A 25,126-nucleotide genomic window follows, 5' to 3' on the forward strand; every position below is an offset into this window, starting at 1 on the left:
TGAGCTATTTGAACCACAGGTCACTCGCAAACAAACTTGACCAATATACACCTCGACTGCAATATCCAGCATCAGCTATGATCGTCAACATCTTGAAATACGATATGGTATGGGATGTTGAAGCCATATCCAGGTACATATGTCAGGAGAGTTTAACTTACCTGGGGTTCAAATAGTTCACAACTTTTGTATTGTCTAAAGGTTAGATATGTATTTTCTGGGAAGCCGAAGGTAGAGAAATGGTTGGAGACATCTTTTCTTATGAGCAGTATTTACATTATTTTTTTTATTGAAGAATAAAATTTTAATATATTTTTTCTGAACTTCATGATTGAAAAAATGTGAGTATGTGAAAAAAAAATAAAATCTTCAATGAAAAGTAAAATTTTAACAAGTATACAATTCATTATTCAGTTAAAAAAGATAGTCAGAAAAGATTCAGAAAGCTGAATGGAAAATTATTAAAAATTTTTGATCACCTAAAGTAAACACATTTGATTCAAATATGATTCCCAAATATGATTGAAAATCTATATTCAGTGTTTGATCATCAAAAGTATTCATATTCGATTATTTATTTTGTTCAGTTGTATGATAACTCATTATTTAGTCAGAAAGAGTAATCAAATTGTATTGATATGTATGGAAATTCAAAACTTAATCACCTAAATGCTGAGTGGGTTCCAGAATTTACTAGTTCACCGATGATTGCATGCTTTTGTGAGTATTTTCCATATATCAAAATCATCAGTATCAAAAAAAAATTTGTCTGAGCCATGTCCGTCCGTCCGTCCGTCCGTCTGTCCGTTAACATGATAACTTGAGAAAATTTTGAGGTATCTTGATTAAATTTGGTACGTAGATTAATGGGCACTCATCCCAGATCGCTGTTTAAAATGAACGATATCGGACTATAATCACGCCCACTTTCTCGATATCGAAAATTTCAAATAACGGAAAAAGGCCGATAATTCATTACCAAAGGCAAATAAAGCGATGAAACTTGGTAGGTTGACCTTATGATGCAGAATTGAAAATTGGTAAAATTTTGGACAATGAGGTGGCACCGTCCACTTTTAAAAGATGGTAATTTAAAAGTTTTGCAAGTTGTAATTAGGCAGTGGTTGAAGATATCATGACTAAATTTGGTAGGAACGTTACGCCTTTACAATATGTTTGCTAAATAAAAATTAGCAAAATCGGATGAAGAACACGCCCACTTTTTAACAAAAAATTTAATATCTTTACAGTATATAAGTAAATTGTGTTAACATTCAACTCCAATAATGATATGGTGCAACAAAATACAAAAATAAAAGAAAATTTCAAAATGGGCGTGGCTCCGCCCTTTTTCATTTAATTTGTTTAGGAACAAAAATTTACCAATCCTCGTGAAATTTGGTAGGGGCATAGACTCTATAACGGTAGCTGTTTTCTGTGAAAATGGGCGAAATCGGTTAAAGCCACGCCCAGCTTTTTTTTATACACAGTCGACCGCCTGTCCTTCCGCTCCGCCGTTAACACGATAACTTGAGCAAAAATCGATATATCTTTACTAAACTTAGTTCACGTATTTATCTGAACTCACTTTATCTTGGTATACAAAAATGGCCGAAATCCGACTATGACCACGCCCACCAAATACGAAAAAAGGGATGGAACCTGATAATTGGATTGGTTTATTGACGCAAAATATAACTTTAGAAAAACCTTTGTATTGTAAAATGGGTGTGACACCTACCATATTAAGTAGAAGAAAATGAAAAAGTTCTGTGGGGCGAAATAAAAAGCCCTTGAAATTTTGGCAGGAATACTGTTCGTGGTATTACATTTATAAATAAATTAGCGGTACCCGAGAGATGATGTTCTGGGTCACCCTGGCCCACATTTTGGCCGATATCTCGGAAACGCCTTCACATATACAACTAAGGGCCACTGCCTTCTAAAACCCTCATTAACACCTTTCATTTGATTCCCATATCGTACAAACACATTCTAGAGTCACCCCTAGTCCACCTTTATGGCGATATCCCGAAAAGGCCTCCACCTATAGAACTAAGGCCCACTCCCTATTAAAATACTCATTAACAGCTTTCAGCTGTTTCCCATATCGCACAAACTCATTCTAGAGTCACCCCTGGTCCACCTTTATGGCGATATCTCGAAAAGGCGTCCACCTGCAGAACTAAGACCCACTCTCTATTAAAATACTAATTAACACCTTTCACCTGATTCACATATCGCACAAACTCATTCTAGAGTCACCCCTGGTCCACCTTTATGGCGACATCTCCAAAAGGCGTCCACCTGCAGAACTAAGACCCACTCCCTATTAAAATACTTATTAACACCTTTCACCTGATTCCCATATCGTACAAACACATTCTAAGTCACCCCTGGTCCACCTTTATGGCGATATCTCTAAAAGGCGCCCACCTACAGAACTAAGACCCACTCCCTATTAAAATACTCATTAACACTTTTCCTTTGATACTCATATCCTACAAACAAATTCTAGAGTCACCCCTGGTCCACCTTTATGGCGATATCCCGAAATGGCGTCAACCTATACAACTATGGCCCACTCCCTTTTAAAATACTCTTTAATACCGTCCATTTGATACCCATGTCATACAAAGACATTCCAGGGTTACCCTAGGTTCATTTTCTTTTATAGTGATTTTCCCTTATTTTGCCTCCAAAGCTCTCAGCTGAGTATATAATGTTCGGTTACACCCGAACTTACTTGTTTTAATTAAAAATGTGGCAACCTTCTGAAAACATACTCAGTGGTTGCATCTAGGTGAAAAGTCTTAAAATGTAATACTATATCGATGTACCAAATTTGATTCAAATCGGCTAATCCATTTCCGAGATGGTAGTGGATATACATAGAAATATAGAGAAGAAGGTAATGTGGGAACCCTACTTAAAAATGTCAATAGAAATCCGGAAATAATGCCAAAAAATGTAATTCCAAGAAATGACACGGGGTCCATCCGAAACCGGGCGCCCGATGCACAGTAATTCTGCGGGGAACACCGTGAATTTACTGTCAAATATTTCCTTTCATAACAATTAATTGAACCACTTTTTGAACAGAAATAACTGCTGTTTGAATTTTGGCCAGCTAGATTGATCAAATGCCCCACTATCCGCTGTTAACAACACTTCTACCACGGCGTATACGTAACATTGTATAATGGTTGCGAATTGATTTTGCTCATAGTTAAGCTCATTTCAACCAACTGACGATTTCACATCATAATTATTATGCGAGTGAACCGCAACTGTGAGTTAGTGTAAACCCTGTACAAATATCTACATAACTACTAATGTGACAGATAAACAATGCTTAATGTGTTTATGTGCAAGAGTAAACACACATTCGTATGCAATACCACCGCATGTGAATATGTCAGCAGGGCAAACATACGCCAGAGTAAACAAAGTAAGGAATGATATCACATAAAATGTAGCCAAATGACAGTAAAAGCAATATAGTGATACAACAACAACAGCGCCAAAACGACAGCATCACGACCAGCGTTAATACTGTCATAATCAGAGGGATTTACACTTGATGAATTTGCAAATTTGTTTATTGAGGTCATTTGGATGGCGCCATTTGTTAAATATTTGCAAGCAGCCGTGCAGCTGACGTTAATGCTGTGCTATGGCAGTGATAATGACTGTGATGTTGAAAGCGGGTGGACAGTTAGTATTGCTCCTAGGCAATTGCACGTAATTTCGGCTATTCGCTAAAAATTTGATTGTCAAAGCTCAATCAAAGTGCTTATGAGTTTGGGCGTACAGTCAATGATTGTGAAAATGAGACTAACGATTGCTCAAATGGTTTTTGCATTATTCATCGTGTTAAGTATAGCGCATTTGATACTTCAATGTGTTTATGATTTATTTCAATTTTTATGATGACTAAGCATCTTTGCATCATTCCTGCGCAGCTTCAAAGGTCTTTGGGGATTTCCTGCCGCTGGTTGGCCATCATATATACTAACTGCCTCAGGCTTAACTATATCCCGAAGTCTTGGCACACGGTTAGGGTTATTTTCATTCCGAAGGCCGGCAGAAGCTCTCATGTATCACCTAAGGATTTCAGGCCAATCAGTCTCTCGTCGTTTCTTCTTAAGACGTTTGAGCGGTTGACTGACCTGTACCTACGGGAAAGGATACCTCGGGGGTTACTGTCGGCTTCACAACATGCGTACTGCAAGGGCAGATCGACGGAAACGGTTCTCCATTCGATTGTAAAGCAAATAGAGGGGTCCCTATAACACAAAGAGTATGCTCTGGGTGCCTTTCTAGACATCGAGGGAGCTTTTAACAATGTCTTACCGGGGTCAATCGAAAGAGCTCTGGTGGGTTTAGGAGTCGAGGCGGCTCTGGTTGAATTTATTAGCAAACTTCTATGCGGCAGAATTGTCGCAGCGGAGTGGGGAGGGGCCATAATTAAGAGGAAGGTGTGCAGGGGCACGCCGCAGGGGGGTGTCCTATCTCCTCTCCTCTGGGTTGTGGTAGTCAACGAGCTTCTTGTGGAGCTGGAAGCCAATGGTTGTCGGGTGGTTGCCTATGCAGATGACCTCGCTATCCTAGTCAGAGGCAAATTTCTGGGCGCCCTGCGCGATGTTCTTCAGGGCTACCTGGATACTGTGGCTGGGTGGGCTGAATCATGTGGATTGGCGGTCAACCCGGGAAAAACGGAATTGGTCCTTTTCACAAGAAGATATAAGGTGCCCGATTTCAGAACTCCCTCGATTGGAGGGGTACCGTTGGTACTTTCTGATAGGGTTAAATATTTGGGGATTGTTTTGGACAAGAAACTGTCCTGGAGACCCAATGTGGAAGATCGGGCCAGGAAGGCCGCCATTGCCTTGTACTGCTGCAGAGGAGCTATCGGAAAGAGATGGGGACTCTCGCCAAGAATAGTACACTGGCTTTATGAGATGGTGGTCAAACCGATTCTGCTATATGGGGTGCTGGTCTGGTGGAAAGCACTGGACACGGCGAGCACCTCCAAAATGTTAGTGTCAGTCCAACGGACGGCGCTGATCGGTATCAGTGGCGCTCTCAGAACAACGCCTACCTTGGCACTGAACGTCATGCTGAACATATACCCAGTAGATATTGCGGGAAAGGCGGCCGCGGCAAGGTCGTTGGTCAGGCTTCGTGATATGGGATATAGACTTTCTGACCGCGGACACTCTAGCCTTCTTACCAGTTTCGACTTCACCCGGACAGAACGGACTACTGTATGCCGATAACAGCTCCCTATACAACCTTCACCCCAGTTATTCCAGAGAGAGAGGATTGGGGAAGAGGAATTATCTGGGGCATGGGACCGGTTAACTTGTTCACGGATGGGTCAAAGCTGGATGGAAAGGTTGGTGGGGGGGTCTTTTGTCAAGAGCTAAATTTAAGCAGCAAGTTTAAGTTGGCTGATCACTGCAGTGTATTCCAAGCGGAAATTGCTGCGATTAAGGATGCGGTGGATGGAATGCTATCCAGTGCTACCACGGTTAGGGAATTTAACATCTACTCTGATAGCCAATCGGCTATCAAGGCCTTGAGCTCAACTACAGTGCGATCGAGGGTGGTCTGGGAGTGCCTGACCTCGCTTGCGATTGCATCGAATTATTTTACAATTAAGATTATCTGGGTCCCGGGCCATAGTGATATCCCGGGTAACTGTCAAGCGGATCTCTTAGCCCGCATCGGTACAACTGAACCGGATGAAGGTGGCTGTAGGGACTTCGGGATCCCGCTGGCCACCTGTGGATTGCTCCTCCATAGCTGGGCCTCGAATCAGCTCAGCAAACGTTGGGCGGATACCACGTCTTGCAGGGTAACAAGATCTTTCTGGCCGAAAGTGGATGGCAGGAGGTCTGCTGAAATAATTGGGTTCACTAAGGCTCACCTATCAATGGTCATTGGGGTTTTGACAGGGCACTGTCCCATGGGTATCCATGCGGTACGTCTCAATATACTGGAAACTCCATCCTGCTGCAGCTGTATGGAGGATGATGAGGTGGAATCACCAAATCACTTTATACTTGATTTTCCAGCTTTTGCCAGAATTAGGCGAAAGTACTTCGGTCGCGACTCACTTGGATCTCCCGAGGATATATCCAAAGTTGAGATCGGTATCATTCGGAGCTTTATCGTTGCTACCCAACGATTCTCTAAGTAGCTGGATCTAGGTCACCGTTATTTTTGGTGTATGTGGTATCACAACGGACCTTCGTGTTGTTCAAGTGAGCTATCCTTATCAGGGCAGCTACCACCTAACCTATCCTATCCTAAGCATCTTTGCTAATTGAACCTTATAAGTGCGGGTTCAGACCTTGCACGCCCACTTTTTATATATACAAAATTTTGGAAAACACAAAAAACCTGATTATTTAGTAAATAATACACCTAGAATGTTGAAATTTGAGGTGTGGTCTGGTATTTAGACTCTTCATAAAAATTAGAAAAACAATTTAAAATAGGTTTGGCACCGCCCACTTGTGATAAAATCAATTTTACAAATATTATTAATCATAAATCAAAAATGGTTAAACCTATCGTAACAAAATTCTGCAAAAAGGTTGCTCTTACTAAAGGGAATTCTTTGAAGCAAAAACAAAATGAAATCGGTTAAGGACCACGCCCACTTTTATATAAAGGATTTTTAAAAGGGTCGGGGACAAATAAAATAAGCTATATCTTTGCAAAAAAGAGCTTTGTATCAATAGAACTTTACTTTCTAAAATGAATTATAACATTAAATTGGAAGACACTTAAATTTGAAAAAAAAAATGGGTGTGGCACCGCCCCTTTGTTGTCTAAGCTTTTTTCCATGTTACGGGAGCCATAACTCGAAGAAAAATTTACATATCGTAACAAAATTGGGTACACATATTTTCCATTGCAGAAAATATTTCTAGTAAAAATGGACGGGATCGGTTAAAGACCACGGAAACTTAAATATAAAACAAGTTTAAAAGGTTTAAAAGAGTCGTAGACTAGAATAATAACCTATAACTTAACAAGAAATAGTTTTGAATCAATGATATTTCACTTATAAAGTTTTATTGTAAGAGGAAATGGGGAAACATTTTTTTTAAACGGGCGGTGCCACGTGTTATGTAGAAAAGTAATTTATCTGAAATGAAATGTGCAATTGAAGCTCACGCTGAGTATATAATGTTCGGTTACACCCGAACTTAGACACCTTCACTTTTTGTTGTTGCGTTTAAGTGTGAGCTACAATCGCTAATTTAGAATGCGACCAGCTGCGTAGATACATATTTGTTGTGAAGAGTGTTAATTTTGGGGCAACAACGCCGGCAAATTGACACAAGTAAATACACCGAAAAACTTGCTGTATTTGGTTATATTTTGGTGGTCAATGGCATGTGGTATGTTGTATGTGGCATACGGAATGCGGCATGCGGATGCTTAAGTGCATTTGTATGTGCACGCAAACCACGAAAATACATAACATTTGCATAAAGGTTAAATTAATATGCGGTTTACTAAATACATGCACACATACATGTATTCAATATATGTGACTAGGCATAAACTTAATCACCAAATTCACGTAGCGCTTTTGAAGTTTATTTGCCAATTTGTTTATCTGCCAGTAACAGTTAAATTAGAAATTTTTTCTCGATATGCAAATGCGTTCAAGTTCTCAAAAAAAAATTATTATTTTTTTCTTTTTACATTTTATTTGTATGCTTTATATGCTAAATCACGCAAAATGATAGCACTTCTTATCGCTTTGCGGATCACTCACCAATTGATTAAGAGATCATGTGGAAAATTTTTCAACTATGTCAATTTCGCTAAAATAAAAAAGCACTTCAATGCACATTAGAGTGACCACAAATGCAAAAGTGCTGATTTTTTTTATTCCCCGCGCCTTTTCTGATAGCTTAACAATAGAAAATAAGATCTGCGTAAAAATCTGACCACCTGTAGTGGGAAATAGCCACGCGCATTTGACCTAAAGTTCAAAAATTGACCTAAAAATTATGCATGGCTTTATAGACCAATATCTCTTTAAACAATGATTTTCGGAGAAATAATGTAATAACCATTTATATACAAAATGAAACTGGGAACATATTCTCCATATAATATTTATACCTACCAATATCCTTTCAGGACATATTGAGTCCTTAAAGTGAAATTTAATTTTTTTGTTTGTTAAAAAGGCAAAAATAAATATTTAAAAAATAGAGAATTGTATAAACTATACATCATTTAATAGACTATTAAAGTAGTTTTACACATCATAATTTTTTTTAATTTACATGCACTATTATAGTCAAGAAAATGATTTAAAATAAGAAAGCCGCATTTTTCCAAACTTTTTTTCTACCAAACTGAAAATATCGTAGTAGGCTTTGCAATTAAAAAAAAAAAAATGTGGTACAGTTTCGTTCTTAAGTTACGTACTCACCTAGCGTCGCGGCATGTAACAGCAGCGTCGCGTTACTGTACGTCATAATTTGGTATATCGCACTAAAGCGGCAGTAGAGCGGCACGTCGCGGCAAAATATTTGTTGTTGTTTAAGCATATAGTGGTTTAAAAATGACATAACATGCCGCGAAGTGTGATATACCAAGCAGCATCTGAGCGGCAGCAGCGCGTCAATTTAGTCTAGTTGCTCAAATTTGTCGCTACGTGACACGACGCGCAGTTCCGCTGCCGCTAAGTGAGATATGCTCCATAAGAATAAATACAAAGAATATTTGGTCGTAACGTGCTGCTACGCTGCTGTTACGTGACGCGACGCTAGGTGTGATCTTACCTTTAGTAGGTTATGAAAATATTTCAGCTCATTCAATAGTGTGTTGAACCTTCTTTAAAGTGAACTTGTAGCGGTAGTGCTCATAAGTATGTTATATTCAGTTCAAAAAAGTTTTGTTCAAATTTTTTTAAAACTATTATTGTAATGGCATTAAGATCCAGATGCATATCCTTAATTGGTAATTATTTAATAATATCTTACGAGCTAAGTTCTATGTAAGGCTTTTCTATTGTATAATGTAAGAGTATATTTTTTAAACACAGGCTGGAAAAAAACTCTTTGAATGGAAATATGCTTCCAAGCAGAAGAGATGTATTAAGCTATTTATTTTATTTGATTCGTGATGAACATAAAACGGCAAAGGAAAGCATTCCTATTTTGTCCAATAGATTGATTGAGGTCTATACGAAATTCGGAATTCTGACCAAAAGAAAAGATGGAATAGAGAAAATGATTAAAAGGCGTTTAAATCAATACAACAAAATTATTAAATTGAAATGTGGTAAAACAAAAAAATATTTTACTGACTCTCTGGACGTGTTATTTGACATATCTCATGCAAATGCCATTAAAACATTGCAAAAGAATAAAAATACAAAACCCATAAACTTTTTAAACGAACATCGCGTATCAATAGAAGCTGTGCGCTCAAAATTTGGCTTTAGAAATTGAAGTACATACATCAAACCCACAAGCAGAACCAAAAGCATGTAATTTTAATTCCGTGGTACAGTCGGATGAAGCTCATGTGTCGCGTTATGATTTAGATGACCAGATCGATGAACCACAGACAGAAGAAGAGGATTCCATTATTAGAACAGTCAATATAAATATATAAATGCGGTCCCTTCTTAAAAGCTCGGCGGATACTTTTTTTTATTTACCTTTTTTATTCTCGTATCAAACATACATACATTCACTTAGTAAAGCCTACTACAGTTTGTGAAAAAAAGAGTACTACTTTTTGTAAAATTCGACACCGTTTTTTGTTTGTAATAATGCCTGTAAATCAAAAAAAAATTATGATGTGTAAAGATACTAAAAAAAAACTACTTAAATGAAGTACAGTTTATCGTTGTTGCGCCAACAATTACAATAGTTTTTTTTTTTTTTGTCTAATGCACATTTAATTTTCCCTATCTCAACATTTTCTTAGCCTACTAAGAATGAAACTATACCACATTTTTTTTTTTTAATTGCAAAGCCTACTACGATATTTTCAGTTTGGTAGAAAAAATTTGAAAAAATGCGGCTTGCTTATTTTAAATCATTTTCTTGACTATAATAGTGCATGTAAATTAAAAAAATTTACGATGTGTAAAACTACTTTAAATAACCTATTAAATAATGTATAGTTTATGCAATTCTCAATTTTTTATATATTTATTTTTGCCTTTTTAACAAACAAAAAAATTTAAATTTCACTTTAAGGACTCAATGTGTCCTGAAAGGATAACGGTAGGTATAAATATCGTATGGAGAGTATGTTCCCAGTTTCATTTTGTATAAAAATGATTATTACATTATTTCTCCGAAAATCATTGTTTAAAGAGATATTGGTCTCTAAAGCCACGCATTATTTTTAGGTAAATTTTTGAACTTTAGGTCAAATGCGCGTGGCTATTTCCCACTACAGGTGGTCAGATTTTTACGCAGATCTTATTTTCTATTGTCGAGCTATCAAAAAATGCGCGGGGAACGAAAAAATTCAATACTTTTGCAAATCCCATATGTTTTGTCGTCACTCTAATGCACATACACACAAACATATATGCATATAACTCTATGTGAAAGTTTATATGTATTAGTGTTCTAGAATTTGACATCAAGTCAATAGTCAATTCACGCGCCCAACGCTTTTATCTAATTGTCTGATCAACGCCCTAGATTGATGAGGAGTATGATGACTAGTACCTAGGACCTTAGGAGTGCACATTGACTCTAAGTTAACTTTCAAAGAGCACTTTAGAGCGGTGGGGGAGAAAATTACCAAAGTTAATGGAGCACTTATGCGAATAATGCCTAACATTGGTGGTCCGAGCGAAGCTACACGTCAACTATTGTCCACAGTAACCAGCTTAATAATACTATACGCAGCACCAGTGTGGTATGGATTTAAACGGACCCATCAAAAATATATATTAGCAGCGTACCGAGTTGCTGCTTTAAGAATAGCAAGTGCTTATCGGACGGTGTCCGACGACGCGATCCTGGTTCTAAGCCGGAAAATCCCAGTGGACTTACTGGCAAGCGAAACGGCCGATCTGTATAACACTAATATCGAGCGACCATCTGAAGAAGACAAGAAAAAAGCAAGGACACAAAATATAGCTAAGTGGTAAGAACGTTGGGAGGCCTCGAGTAAAGGGCGTTGGACCTTCACGCTAGTTTGGAACGTAGCTCAATGGAATGAGCGGAAGCACGGCGAACTGAACTACCATCTCACGCAGATAATGAGTGGACATGGCCGTTTCAAAGAGTATTTATGGAAGCGTAGGATAGAGGAAGATCCTCATTGCCCAATGTGTACCACGGAGTTAGAAAACGCAGAACACGTCATGTTCCACTGCACCCGTTTCCACAAGGAAAGACTCGCCTTGCATGGAGTCTTTGGGGAGGAACCTACCACAAGAAATTTAGTATCACATATGTGCAACAGGACTGCTGGACTGCAGTGAGCAAAATGGCATTTATAGTAATGACGCGCCTGACGGATGCTGAGAGGGAGCGCAGAGAAATGCGCATGCGAAGCAGTGGCGATCAAATCGACATTCAGAGCAAATAGCGGGAACCTGGACGCAGGGACAACAGTAGGCTCTTAACAAATGAGAAATATGGAACGCCACCCTGAAGTAATGCGAAAGTGGTACCGGAGTGGGCGATGATTCCAAAACGGGGCTGTTTTTTAGTCCACGGACACACGGTTGCTGCGACGGCAGCAATTATGGCGCATTAGGCATTTTCAGCCTCCCCGCAAAAAAAAAAAAAGAAAAACAGTACCGAGGACCTACCTAATTATTTTCTAGCTTTTAGTATCTATATATTAATACGCTAACAATCAATTGATAGGCTGTTTCGCATACTTAGCATATGTAAAATCATATAAAAGTTATATGAATCGATTCGTGTTGATCAGCCGCAGTGCATAGGCCTATTTTTGTTAACAAATATTACTCTATTTTTGTAAATTCGAAAATCTGTGCAACTATCGAAATTGCCATCTGTAGGACGCATTATATTCACAAACCCCCCTGAGTACATAGCTCCAAATTCTCAATTGTCGCGTTGCTCAAATGTTTCATCTCTACATATGTATATATTTGTATACGCCAAACGGTGAGAGAACTACTGATTCGCTCATTCTCTGTTGAAATAAAATATTGTGTCCCATTGTTGCCAATTACCTATATTGGTCTGTACCAAAATCCTTAAAAAATTGTTCTAAAATAATTTTTAGCGCACAAAAAAACTTTAAAGAGAAGTAATAACTTAACCGGCCTATTTTTTTGGACAAATTTTATTTACACGTAAAAGCATAGGTCTTTGGGTCTTTATTTAACAGATTCTTTATTTTTGATTTTAGGTGCTTTAAAAAAAATTAAATCAGAAATAATGAGTCAACTTTTGTTCAAACTCACTAAATTTATTTATTTATAACAATTAATTGCAAATTTGACCCAAATGTTTTTTGCATTTCCAGATTTTATGCTCATTTTAGATATAGCACGTCTTATAGTGAACAAAAAATAAATAAATTTGCTACAAAGATATTGCAGTAAAATTTGTATATTGTCTTTTATGCTAATTTATTTTGATGTTTCTTATTTTATTTTATAATATTATCCTTTATTTCAACTTAGTTTATTATTATTTAAATGCGATTTGATTGAATCGGAAAATTTCAGGTTGTATATTAAACGAAAAAAAAACGACCCAACAACTTTTTCGATTTTAGGTCGAAATATTACATGGGCAGTATATTTCCCACTATATTTATTATTAGGCTAACTTTGTTTGAATATATTAATCGGATGCTTAGATCCCATAATCCTAATTTGTTTATATTGCTTAAAATTATGAAATCAATTTTATTTTAGTAAATATGTTTGCGTGAATAATTTCAATGTTGTTGTTTTGTCAAGTAATTTCACCTTAATTCTATGTCAATTTCTTTTGATTCTACATATTTTTCATATTTTTGTTCAAGGAGCTCCATACCAAAACGTTATAATTACATTTGAAAATTTTGTAGAAAATTTAAGAAAATACAATAAAAATTACGTCTTAATGAAAAATTTAAGTAAATTAGACCAGTTTGCTATATTTCCACTCACTGCTTAACTATTAACGCATTATTGCACACTGGGTGCATAGACTGAGTTGAAAAAAATACGAGTTGGTCGAATTTCGACCACAGGCGTTACTAGTTATTATTATTTCATGTAAGTATTGTTTTAAATAAAACCGTTTAACTTAAATATTTTTTTAAATTATTTTATTTTCAAGTTTTTAGTCTTTATTTAATTGCCTATTATTTCTCATTCTATTTAGTTCAGTTAGTGATTTATTACTATAAGGACTCTTTCCTGACAATTTGTTACAATGTAAGTCCTCAATACATGATCCTTCCAAAGACTTTATTTGACTCGGCGCCACGTATGCTTGTCCCTCCTGTTGTTGTTGTTGTTGTAGCAATGCTCGCCCCACCTAATAGCCGCGACCGATCACAAATTGTCATCAATATCCTCTAATGGGAGTCCAAGGAAACTTGCCGTTTCAACAGGGGTGGACCATAAGGAAAGGGGTGTTAGAGGCGTTGGTTCCACATTACAATTAAAGAGATGGTTGGTGTCATGTGGGGACACATTGCAAGCAGGGCATACATTTTGTATGTCGGGGTTGATTCTGGATAGGTAAGAGTTTAACCTGTTACAGTATCCAGAACGAAGTTGAGCAAGAGTGACACGCGTTTCCCTGGAGAGTATGCGTTCCTCTTCTGCGAGTTCTGGATATTTTTCTTCGAGTACTGGATTCACCGGGCAATTCCCGACATAAAGGTCCGACGCCTGTCTATGGAGTTCACCAAGGACCTGCTTGTGTTTTTCCGCTTCATACGGCTGGGTTCTCAGGTGCCGTATTTCCTCAAAATGCTTACGGAGATGACTCCTTAGGCCCCTAGGCGGTGCTGGTTCGTCAATCAGATGTCTGTTGGGATGCCCAGGTTTCTGGGTATTCAACAGAAACTGTTTGGTCAGCATCTCATTTCTCTCCCTGATGGGGAGTATTCTCGCCTCATTATGCAGATGGTGTTCTGGGGACATAAGAAGACAGCCCATGGCGATTCTGAGAGCAGCATTTTGGCAGGCCTGTAGTTTCTTCCAGTGGGTGGTTTTTAGGCTTGGCGACCATATGGGTGACGCGTAGCACGTAATCGGCTGGCTAATTGCTTTGTATGTGGTCAAGAGCGTTTCTTTATCTTTTCCCCAGGTACTGCCAGCAAGGGATTTGAGGATTTTATTACGGCTCTGAATTCTTGGAACAATTGCGGTTGCGTGCGCACCAAAATGTAGATCCTGATCAAACGTCACACCCAAGATTTTGGGGTGTAGGACAGTCGGTAGCGTAGTGCCATCGACGTGGATGTTCAATATGGTCGACATTTGGGGCGTCCATGTTGTAAACAAGGTCGCGGAAGATTTAGTCGGTGACAATGCCAGGTTTCGCGAGGCGAAAAAACTGGAGAGATCAGGGAGATAGCCGTTTATTTTATTGCATAGCTCATCGATCTTTGGGCCTGGGCCTGTGGCCATTATTGTGCAGTCATCGTAGCGTAGGAAACGATTGTGACTCCTTCCGGTGGTGAAGGTAGCTTAGATATGTAGAAATTAAACAAAAGCGGGGATAGGACACCACCCTGTGGCACCCCTTGTTTAATTCTCCTTTGTTTTGGTGTTTCGTTTCTGAATTGCACCGATGCCTGCCGACCACCCAGATAATTTGCGGTCCACCTTTTAAGACATGGGGGAAGGGTGGACCCTTCCAGGTCTTGCAGTAACGAGCCATGGTTGACCGTATCAAAAGCTTTTGATAGGTCTAACGCTACGAGTACTGTTCTATGGTGGGGATATTGATTCAAACCGCAAATTATCTGGGTGCTAATGACATTTAGCGCGGAGGTAGTGCTATGGAGTTTTCTGAAGCCATGCTGATGAGGGGCTAGCTGCAAATGTGCTTGGAAATAAGGGAGCAAAATGGCTTCAAGCGTCTTTGCCACTGGCGATAGGAGAGATATCGGACGATATGACTCACCTACGTTAGCTGGTTTCCCAGGCTTTAGTAGCGGGACCACCTTGGCCATTTTCCATTTCTCGGGTATGACAAAGGTGGAAAGAGACAGGTTGAAGACATGCGCTAAATATTTGAAACCCTCTTTCCCTAGGTTTTTAAGCATCGGCATGGCTATGCCGTCTGGGCCCACTGCTTTGGATGGTTTAGCGCGACCAATGGCGTCCTCAACCTCTCTAGCGGTGATGGTAATTGGTGACGCGCTGAGTTTGTGTCTATGTGCGTGTCTATTGGCTCTCCGTCTATCTTTGTCGACCGTAGGATGCATTATAATTTGTCGGCAGAAAGCGCTCGCGCATTTTTTCGCATCCGACAGCACCTTATCGCCAAAGGCGATGGAAACTTTGTCTTTGTGCTTAGTCGGATTCGATAGGGACTTTACGGTGGACCAAAGCTTACCTACACCGGTAGAGAGGTTACAACCTCTTAGGTGCTCTTCCCATTTCGCCCGCTTGTGTTCGTCCACAAGCAATCTGATGCGTTGGTTTATATCCCTTATTTGGGGGTCGCCTGGATCAAGCTGTCTTATAAGGTCGCGTTCCCTCGCTAAGCTCGCGGCCTCCGCCGGGAAGTGGGCCGGATTTCGGGAATTCTCCCGGCGGGAATGAAATGTGCCGAGGCGGATTCAATGACCTTACGGAAGGCACGCTCCCCTTGGCGGGCATCAGTCGGGATAGGGAGGGCAGCAAAACGCTTGTCCCTCCTCGAATTCGAAAGTATTTTCATGTCACTTCTACCGGACTGTATGTAATATTGTTCCAAATATGAGACAAATCGGACCACAAATACGACCATTTTGAATATCTCGATCCATGCGCCACCTATCGGAGCTTTTTTCTTATTATTGCATTGTCATCGGGTTCTGAACTATATTCCAAATTTCAAGGTTTGTTGCTTATCGGGAAGTTAATTAAATTTCAATTACAAAATTGTGTTCGGCTTGTCGACTTTCTGTTAGACTATTTTTGTATTCATATGACATTATCAAGGCGTGACATGCCGAATAGCCCCTGCTGGCGTGCAAAATTCAATTTTTAACAACGCTTGTGAGTTGGAGTATATGTAACTTAACTTTGCACTTAAATTTAATGGCTTATTACTGGTATTAATTCATACATATATCCAACCACATCAAGTGATTTACCCGGATTTGGAAAAGCACGGCAATTAAAAAAGTACCCGGTTCTTAAATATTAACCATTTATGAAAAAGTAGAACCGGGTCTTAAAAACCACCCAATTTTTAAAATACTTCCGGTTCAAAAAATTATCTAGTTCTAAATATATGATCAGTTCTAGAAAAGTATCCTGTTCTGAAAATATGTCGGGTACCTTAGTAGTACCTGGTTCTTAAAAAGTACTCGGTTCTCAAAAATTACCAGGTTCTTAAAAACAAGCGGGTTCCCAAAATGTACCCGGTCCAAAAAAGTACCCGGTTATTAAATAGTAACCGGTGCAACAGAAATTCCCGAATCTAAAAGAGCACTCGGATCAGAAAAAGGGACTTACTCGTAAGAAGTACCCAGTTCGGAAAATTATCCCATCTTATAAAAACACCCACTTCCGAAAAAACCCGGGCTCTTAATAGCTACTCATTTCTCAAAAATACGTCTTTCAAAGCAGTACCCAGTTCTAAAAATGAAACTGATTATAAAATGTACATGTTTTTGAAAAAGTACTTGGTCGGCGAAATGCAACCGGTTCTAAAAAAACTGCTTAGCTCTGAGAAAAGACCAGAATCAGAATAAATATCTACTTCTTAAAAAGTATCCGATTCCTAGATACTACTTAGTTCTGAAAAAGCACGCAGTTCTAAAAAACTATTCGGTTCTGAGAAAAAACCAGAATCAGAATAAATGCCTAGTTCCCAAAAAGTAAGCGGTTCTAAAAAATTGGGCGCATTCAAATTAAAAAAAAAAAAAATAAATAAAAAAAAATAAATGTAAGGCGAGATAACCTCCGAAGAGATCTAAGGCCGAGCTTCTCTTCCAATTTGCGTCGTGCTCCTCTTGATTTTCCCTACAAATTGGCCGGACGGGACCTACATGTTTTATGCCGACTCCGAACGGCATCTGCAAGGCAGATGAGTTTTCACTGAGAGCTTTTCATGGCAGAAATACAATCGGAGCGCTTGCCAGACACTGCCGAGGGGCGACCCCGCTTAGAAAAATTTTCTTCTAATTGAAAAATCTTATTTCTAAAATTTTTGATGTTGCTTTGTCCGGGGTGCGAACCCAGGGCATACGGTGTGGTAGGCGGAGCACGCTACAATCACACCACGGTGGCCGCGGATCCAAATTAGTTTCTAAAAATGCACCAAGTTCGGAATACAGAACCTGATTTATACAAATACGTGCTACTAGAAAGTCCCGGGTTCAGTTCCTAAAAATTTAAATGTGGAAAAGAGTATCTGGTTCTCAAAACGGACACAGTTTTTTAAAAGTACCTGGATCTGAAAAAGTTCTTAAAAAGTGCGCGGACAAAAAAATAAAAATTTACGTTCCAAAGCACCTGATTCTAAAAAAGAAACCATACCCGAAAAAGTAACCGCATCCGAAGATACCTGGTTCTGTTAAGACCCGGTTCTGAAAAAATACCCGGTTTCGCTGGAAGGCCGAGGTGGAAAAGCGATTTAGACTTTCTTGGTGCGATTTGGCAGAGTGAAGAAGTGACTGGCGCGCCTTGTTCGACGTCCATAACCGCTTAAACGGTTAAGCGCCAATTTAGTTTTAGAAAGAAGAAGAAGAGTTTTGCGAAAAAAACATAATAATATTTACATTAAATATAAAATTTAGTGCACTTTAAACACCTTTTAAACTTAAAAGTCTACGACTGGCACTTTTCTTTCCAAATATTCATAACGTAAACAATCTTGGAAAATTTCCATTTTCCGTTCTAAAGTTGGAGCATTTTTCATATTTTCAGCCCAATCGATCAACTTCTGTGCTGCTGCTTTTCTTCGTTCCGATGCCGTCAGAGTATCCACATATTTCTCAATTTTTCTTATAGTCTTCTTTATCAAACTTGCTCGCATCTCTCTTAGTGTACCAAGAAAATCTTCAATGCCATTCGCAAAAAGTGCATCTTCGATCATATCATCATAACGATTTTGTGTTGGCTCCAAACGTGCAACTATGCCCAAAAAATCTTTATAGATCAACGATTTACCAAAAACATGAAAGAAGAGAGCAGCACGATGTGACGGTGGTGGCATTTGGCGCTCTTGTCGCTCATTTACGTACTGAATAAAATTTTCCAATATCAACTTTTTCCCTTGTAAAATTTCACTACGCGCATAACTTATTTTACTATCCGCGAGTACATTTTGAAATAATTCTTTACTTTGATTTACTTCATAGTCGATAATTTCAAGATAATCTGCTGTTATGGTATCGATAAATTTTTCGCGTTCATCTATTTCATCGTCGTAATCAATTGCATTTTCATCGAATTCTTCTTCGGAGTATGTTGCTTGCTGTGTGGGCAATTAAAGTAAAAGATTTATTTAAATTTTTATTTGAAGTATTTTTAGAGTTATTATTTAGCACTTACACTGCCTACAAATAGTAATAAACTACAATAAAAATAAAATATTAATTTTGGCGACATTTTCTTAAACAATACTGCTTGAGGTCTTTACTGCTTGTACTCAACGCTTCAAATGATGCTCAAAGATCATTAAAATTTTTTACTTCAAATATTTTGGAATGCGTATTTTCAATGAACTTTGTTCAAATCTCTATCAGTTTTGTAGATCAGACACATTTGACGTACTCAATATGTGCTTCATTAGACTAAGCGTGTCTGTATTTTAAACATATTATTTCGCTTATCATAAGTAATTAATCTATAGTCTGTGAACGAAATAATATGTAATTACACTAATCGTATTGTATATTCAAATGTATTTAATTTGTTTTATGTATTCAATTTATGTATTCAAAGAAGCGATAAGGCTGAGTAACACGCGGAACTCAATTCTATATGCAGTTCTTACGAAACATTTTCTATAGAAATTTTGCCAGCAGGGTTTCCTCGCAATTAAAACATTGGTCTCTCTTTCTTTTCACGAATATAAAAACATACCATAATCAGTAGCAAGCAAACCCAGTAAGCAATTTGAAGACATTTCGTTTTTCAAGGCTTCAATCAGAAATGTAGCCCTTTTGAAATACTTTTTAACGCCGCTTTAAGTACTAGCATACCAAGCATTCAGTAACATCAGCATCACGTACTCTTATAGTTACCACTGCATACTGCCAATGTAACAGCGCTCAACAAGAACGCGGAAAGCGCAGACAAATGTTTCATTCGAGTAACAGTCACCTAACCGCGAGTGTGTAAACTTCTCAAACAGTTTATGCCGACTTATACTTAAGTAGAAACATTTTGCACGACGGCACTACCGCATGCAAAAGCTTCTTCGCAAAATATGATCGGAAGAGTACATGCCTGATGATTGAAATGTGTTTTTTGCGCAGTCCACAAGAAAGGGGGATCTTGCAAAACTGCGCCAACTAGCCTTCCTAATATCGCATATAAGGTCTTGTCAAGCATATTTCACGTTAGATCGAAACCCAACGTTAATCTACTGATTGGCCCTTATCAGAGCGACTTCAGACCTAGGAAATCTACCATCGACCAGATTTTCACTATCCGCCAAATATTGGAAAAAAGCCGCGAAAAAATAATTGATACAATTCACTATTTCGTAGATTTCAAAGCCGCCTTCGAGAGCAAGAAAAGGAGCTGCCTATATGCCGATATATCTGAATTTTGTTTCCCAGAAAAACTTGTGCGACTGTGCAATTGAGACAGACCTCGACGAAAAATTCCGAAGTTTCAACCAGGGTGACCCTCTATCATGTGATTTTTGTTTAATTTGATGCTGAAGAAAATTATACTAGTTGCAGAACATATCATCGGCCTGAACACCCTCACCGTAAGTTCCGCTTACTCCAAACTGAAAGAAAACAAATAGGGAAGGCTAAGTTCGGGTGTAACCGAACATTACATACTCAGTTGAGAGCTATGGAGACAAAATAAGGAAAATTACCATGTAGGAAAATGAACCTAGGGTAACCCTGGAATGTGGTTGTATGACATGTGTATCAAATGGAAGGTATTAAAGAGTATTTTAAGAGAGAGTAGGCCATAGTTCTATGGATGGACGCCATTTAGGGATATCGCCATAAAGGTGGACCAGGGCTGACTCTAGAATTTGTTTGTACGATATGGGTATCAAATGAAAGGTGTTACTGAGCATTTTAAGAGGGAGTGGGCCTTAGGTCTATCGGTGGACGCCTTTTCGAGATATCGCCATTAAGGTGGACCAGGGGTGACTCTAGAATGTGTTTGTACGATATGGGTATCAAATGAAAGGTGGTAATGAGTATTTTAAAAGGGAATGGGCTTTAGTTCTATAGGTGAACGCCTTTTCGAGAAATCGCCATAAAGGTGGACCAGGGGTGACTCTAGAATATGTTTGTACGATATGGGTATCAAACGAAAGGTGTTACTGAGCATTTTAAGAGGGAGTGGGCATGAGGTCTATAGGTGGACGCCTTTTCGAGATATCGCCATAAAGGTGGACCAAGGGTGACTCTAGAATGTTTGTACGATATGGGTATCAAACGAAAGGTTTTACTGAGCATTTTAAGAGGGAGTGGGCATGAGGTCTATAGGTGGACGCCTTTTCGAGATATCGCCTTAAAGGTGGACCAAGGGTAACTCTAGAATGTTTGTGCGATATGGGTATCAAACGAAAGGTGTTACTGAGCATTTTAAGAGGGAGTGGGCATGAGGTCTATAGGTGGACACCTTTTCGAGATATCGCCACTAGAGTGGGCCAGGGGTGACTCTAGAATGTGTTTGTACGATATGGGTATCAAATGAAAGGTGGTAGTGAGTATTTTAAAAGGGAGTAATCCTTAGTTCTATAGGTGGACGCCTTTTCGAGATATCGCCTTAAAGGTGGACCAAGGGTGACTCTAGAATGTTTGTACGATATGGGTATCAAACGAAAGGTGTTACTGAGCATTTTAAGAGGGAGTGGGCAATAGGTCTATAAGTAGAAGCCTTTTCGAGATATCGCCATTAGGGTGGGCCAGGGGTGACTCTAGAATGTGTTTGTATGATATGGGTATCAAATGAAAGGTGGTAGTGAGTATTTTAAAAGGGAATGGGCTTTAGTTCTATAGGTGAACGCCTTTTCGAGAAATCGCCTTAAAGGTGGACCAGGGGTGACTCTAGAATATGTTTGTACGATATGGGTATCAAACGAAAGGTGTTACTGAGCATTTTAAGAGGGAGTGGGCATGAGGTCTATAGGTGGACGCCTTTTCGAGATATCGCCATAAAGGTGGACCAAGGGTGACTCTAGAATGTTTGTACGATATGGGTATCAAACGAAAAGTTTTACTGAGCATTTTAAGAGGGAGTGGGCATGAGGTCTATAGGTGGACGCCTTTTCGAGATATCGCCTTAAAGGTGGACCAAGGGTAACTCTAGAATGTTTGTGCGATATGGGTATCAAACGAAAGGTGTTACTGAGCATTTTAAGAGGGAGTGGGCAATAGGTCTATAAGTAGAAGCCTTTTCGAGATATCGCCATTAGGGTGGGCCAGGGGTGACTCTAGAATGTGTTTGTACGATATGGGTATCAAATGAAAGGTGGTAATGAGTATTTTAAAAGGGAATGGGCTTTAGTTCTATAGGTGAACGCCTTTTCGAGAAATCGCCTTAAAGGTGGACCAGGGGTGACTCTAGAATATGTTTGTACGATATGGGTATCAAACGAAAGGTGTTACTGAGCATTTTAAGAGGGAGTGGGCATGAGGTCTATAGGTGGACGCCTTTTCGAGATATCGCCATAAAGGTGGACCAAGGGTGACTCTAGAATGTTTGTACGATATGGGTATCAAACGAAAGGTTTTACTGAGCATTTTAAGAGGGAGTGGGCATGAGGTCTATAGGTGGACGCCTTTTCGAGATATCGCCTTAAAGGTGGACCAAGGGTGACTCTAGAATGTTTGAAGATATGGGTATCAAACGAAAAGTGTTACTGAGCATTTTAAGATGGAGTGGGCATTAGGTCTATAGGTGGACGCCTTTTCGAGATATCGCCATTAGGGTGGGCCTGGGGTGACTCTAGAATGTGTTTGTATGATATGGGTATCAAATGAAAGATTGTAATGAGTATTTTAAAAGGGAGTAATCCTTAGTTCTATAGGTGGACGCCTTTTCGAGATATCGCCATAAAGGTGGACCAAGGGTAACTCTAGAATGTTTGACCGATATGGGTATCAAACGAAAGGTGTTACTGAGCATTTTAAGAGGGAGTGGGCAATAGGTCTATAAGTAGAAGCCTTTTCGAGATATCGCCATTAGGGTGGACCAAGGGTGACTCTAGAATGTTTGTACGATATGGGTATCAAACGAAAAGTGTTACTGACCATTTTAAGAGGGAGTGGGCAATAGGTCTATAGGTGGACGCCTTTTCGAGATATCGCCATAAAGGTGGACCAAGGGTAACTCTAGAATGTTTGTACGATATGGGTATCAAACGAAAAGTGTTACTGAGCATTTTAAGATGGAGTGGGCATTAGGTCTATAGGTGGACGCCTTTTCGAAATGTCGCCATTAGGGTGGGCCAGGGGTGACTCTAGAATGTTTGTACGATATGGGTATCAAACGAAAGGTGTTACTGAGCATTTTAAGAGGGAGTGGGCAATAGGTCTATAAGTAGAAGCCTTTTCGAGATATCGCCTTTAGGGTGGACCAAGGGTGACTCTAGAATGTTTGTACGATATGGGTATCAAACGAAAGGTGTTACTGAGCATTTTAAGAGGGAGTGGACATTAGGTCTATAGGTGGACGCCTTTTCGAGATATCGCCATTAGGGTGGGCCAGGGGTGACTCTAGAATGTTTGTACGATATGGGTATCAAACGAAAAGTGTTACTGAGCATTTTAAGATGGAGTGGGCATTAGGTCTATAGGAGGACGCCTTTTCGAAATGTCGCCATTAGGGTGGGCCAGGGGTGACTCTAAAATGTGTTTGTATGATATGGGTATCAAATGAAAGATGGTAATGAGTATTTTAAAAGGGAGTAATCCTTAGTTCTATAGGTGGACGCCTTTTCGAGATATCGCCATAAAGGTGGACCAAGGGTAACTCTAGAATGTTTGTACGATATGGGTATCAAACGAAAGGTGTTACTGAGCATATTAAGAGGGGGTGGGCATGAGGTCTATAGGTGGACGCCTTTTCGAGATATAGCCATAATGGTGGACCAAGGGTGACTCTAGAATGTTTGTACGATATGGGTATCAAACGAAAGGTGTTACTGAACATTTTAAGAGGGAGTGGACATTAGGTCTATAGGTGAACGCCTTTTCGAGATATCGCCATTAGGGTGGGCCAGGGGTGACTCTAGAATGTGTTTGTACGATATGGGTATCAAACGAAAGGTGTTACTGAGCATTTTAAGAGGGAGTGGGCATTAGGTCTATAGGTGGATGCCTTTTCGAGACATCGCCATTAGGGTGGGCCAGGGGTGAATCTAGAATGTGTTTGTACGATATGGGTATCAAATGAAAGGTGGTAATGAGTATTTTAAAAGGGAGTAATCTTAGTTCTATAGGTGGACGCCTTTTCGAGATATCGCCATAAAGGTGGACCAAGGGTGACTCTAGAATATTTGTACGATATGGGTATCAAACGAAAGGTGTTACTGAGCATTTTTAGAGGGAGTGGGCATTAGGTCTATAGGTGGACGCCTTTTCGAGATATCGCCATTAGGGTGGGCCAGGGTGACTCTAGAATGTGTTTGTACGATATGGGTATCAAATGAAAGGTGGTAATGAGTATTTTAAAAGGGAGTAATCCTTAGTTCTATAGGTGGACGCCTTTTCGAGATATCGCCATAAAGGTGGACCAAGGGTGACTCTAGAATGTTTGTACGATATGGGTATCAAACGAAAGGTGTTACTGAGCATTTTAAGAGGGAGTGGGCATTAGGTATATAGGTGGACGCCTTTTCGAGATATCGCCATTAGGGTGGGCCAGGGTGACTCTAGAATGTGTTTGTACGATATGGGTATCAAATGAAAGGTGGTAATGAGTATTTTAAAAGGGAGTAATCCTTAGTTCTATAGGTGGACGCCTTTTCGAGATATCGCCATAAAGGTGGACCAAGGGTGACTCTAGAACGTTTGTATGATATGGGTATCAAACGAAAGGTGTTACTGAGCATTTTAAGAGGGAGTGGGCAATAGGTCTATAGGTGGAAGCCTTTTCGAGATATCGCCATTAGGGTGGGCCAGGGGTGACTCTAGAATGTTTTTACGATATGGATATCAAACGAAAGGTGTTACTGAGCATTTTAAAAGGGAGTGGGCAATAGGTCTATAGGTGGAAGCCTTTTCGAGATATCGCCATTAGGGTGGGCCAGGGGTGACTCTAGAATGTTTGTACGATATTGGTATCAAACGAAAGGTGTTACTGAGCATTTTAAGAGGGAGTGGACATTGGGTCTATAGGTGGACGCCTTTTCGAGATATCGCCATTAGGGTGGGCCAGCGATGACTCTAGAATGTTTGTACGATATGGGTATCAAACGAAAGGTGTTACTGAGCATTATAAGAGGGAGTGGGCATTAGGTCTATAGGTGGACGCCTTTTAGAGATATCGCCATTAGGGTGGGCCAGGGGTGATTCCAGAATGTGTGTGTACGATATGGATATCAAATTAAAGGTATTAATGAGGGTTTTAAAAGCGAGTGGCCCTTAGATGTATATGTGAAGGCGTTCTCGCGATATCGACCAAAATGTGGACCAGGTGATCCAGAAAATCATCTGTCGGGTACTGATAATTTATTTATATATGCAATACCACTAACAGTATTCCTGCCAAGATTCCAAGGGCTGTTGATTTCGCCTTGTAGAACTTTTTCAT

The 25,126-nt window shown here is 39.5% G+C and overlaps 2 protein-coding genes across 2 annotated transcripts in view; both read right to left on the reverse strand.

The window, feature by feature from the left end:
• Positions 1-25,126, reverse strand: part of SLO2 (slowpoke 2) — a 743,624-nt gene that overhangs the window by 659,136 nt on the left and 59,362 nt on the right. The gene's annotated exons all lie outside the window — the stretch shown is intronic.
• LOC137245477 (uncharacterized) lies at positions 13,299-18,878 on the reverse strand. Its single transcript, XM_067776210.1, has 2 exons — positions 18,722-18,878; positions 13,299-18,644 (listed from the first exon to the last, which is right to left on the reverse strand). Exons 1-2 carry the CDS (start codon positions 18,776-18,778, stop codon positions 17,988-17,990), a joined length of 714 nt encoding a protein of 237 aa, XP_067632311.1. The 5' UTR covers positions 18,779-18,878; the 3' UTR covers positions 13,299-17,987.

Source organism: Eurosta solidaginis, chromosome 3 (genome assembly GCF_040869045.1).
Source record: "Eurosta solidaginis isolate ZX-2024a chromosome 3, ASM4086904v1, whole genome shotgun sequence".
NCBI lineage: Eukaryota > Metazoa > Arthropoda > Insecta > Diptera > Tephritidae > Eurosta > Eurosta solidaginis.

What these genes read in the sequence shown, in the direction of transcription:
- LOC137245477 (XM_067776210.1), bottom strand. Translation starts at nt 18,778, where the DNA reads ATGTCGCCAAAATTAATATTTTATTTTTATTGTAGTTTATTACTATTT. An exon ending in TATTACTATTTGTAGGCAGT is followed by an intron (nt 18,645 to 18,721) that starts GTAAGTGCTAAA and finishes TTGCCCACACAG; the next exon opens with CAAGCAACATACTCCGAAGA.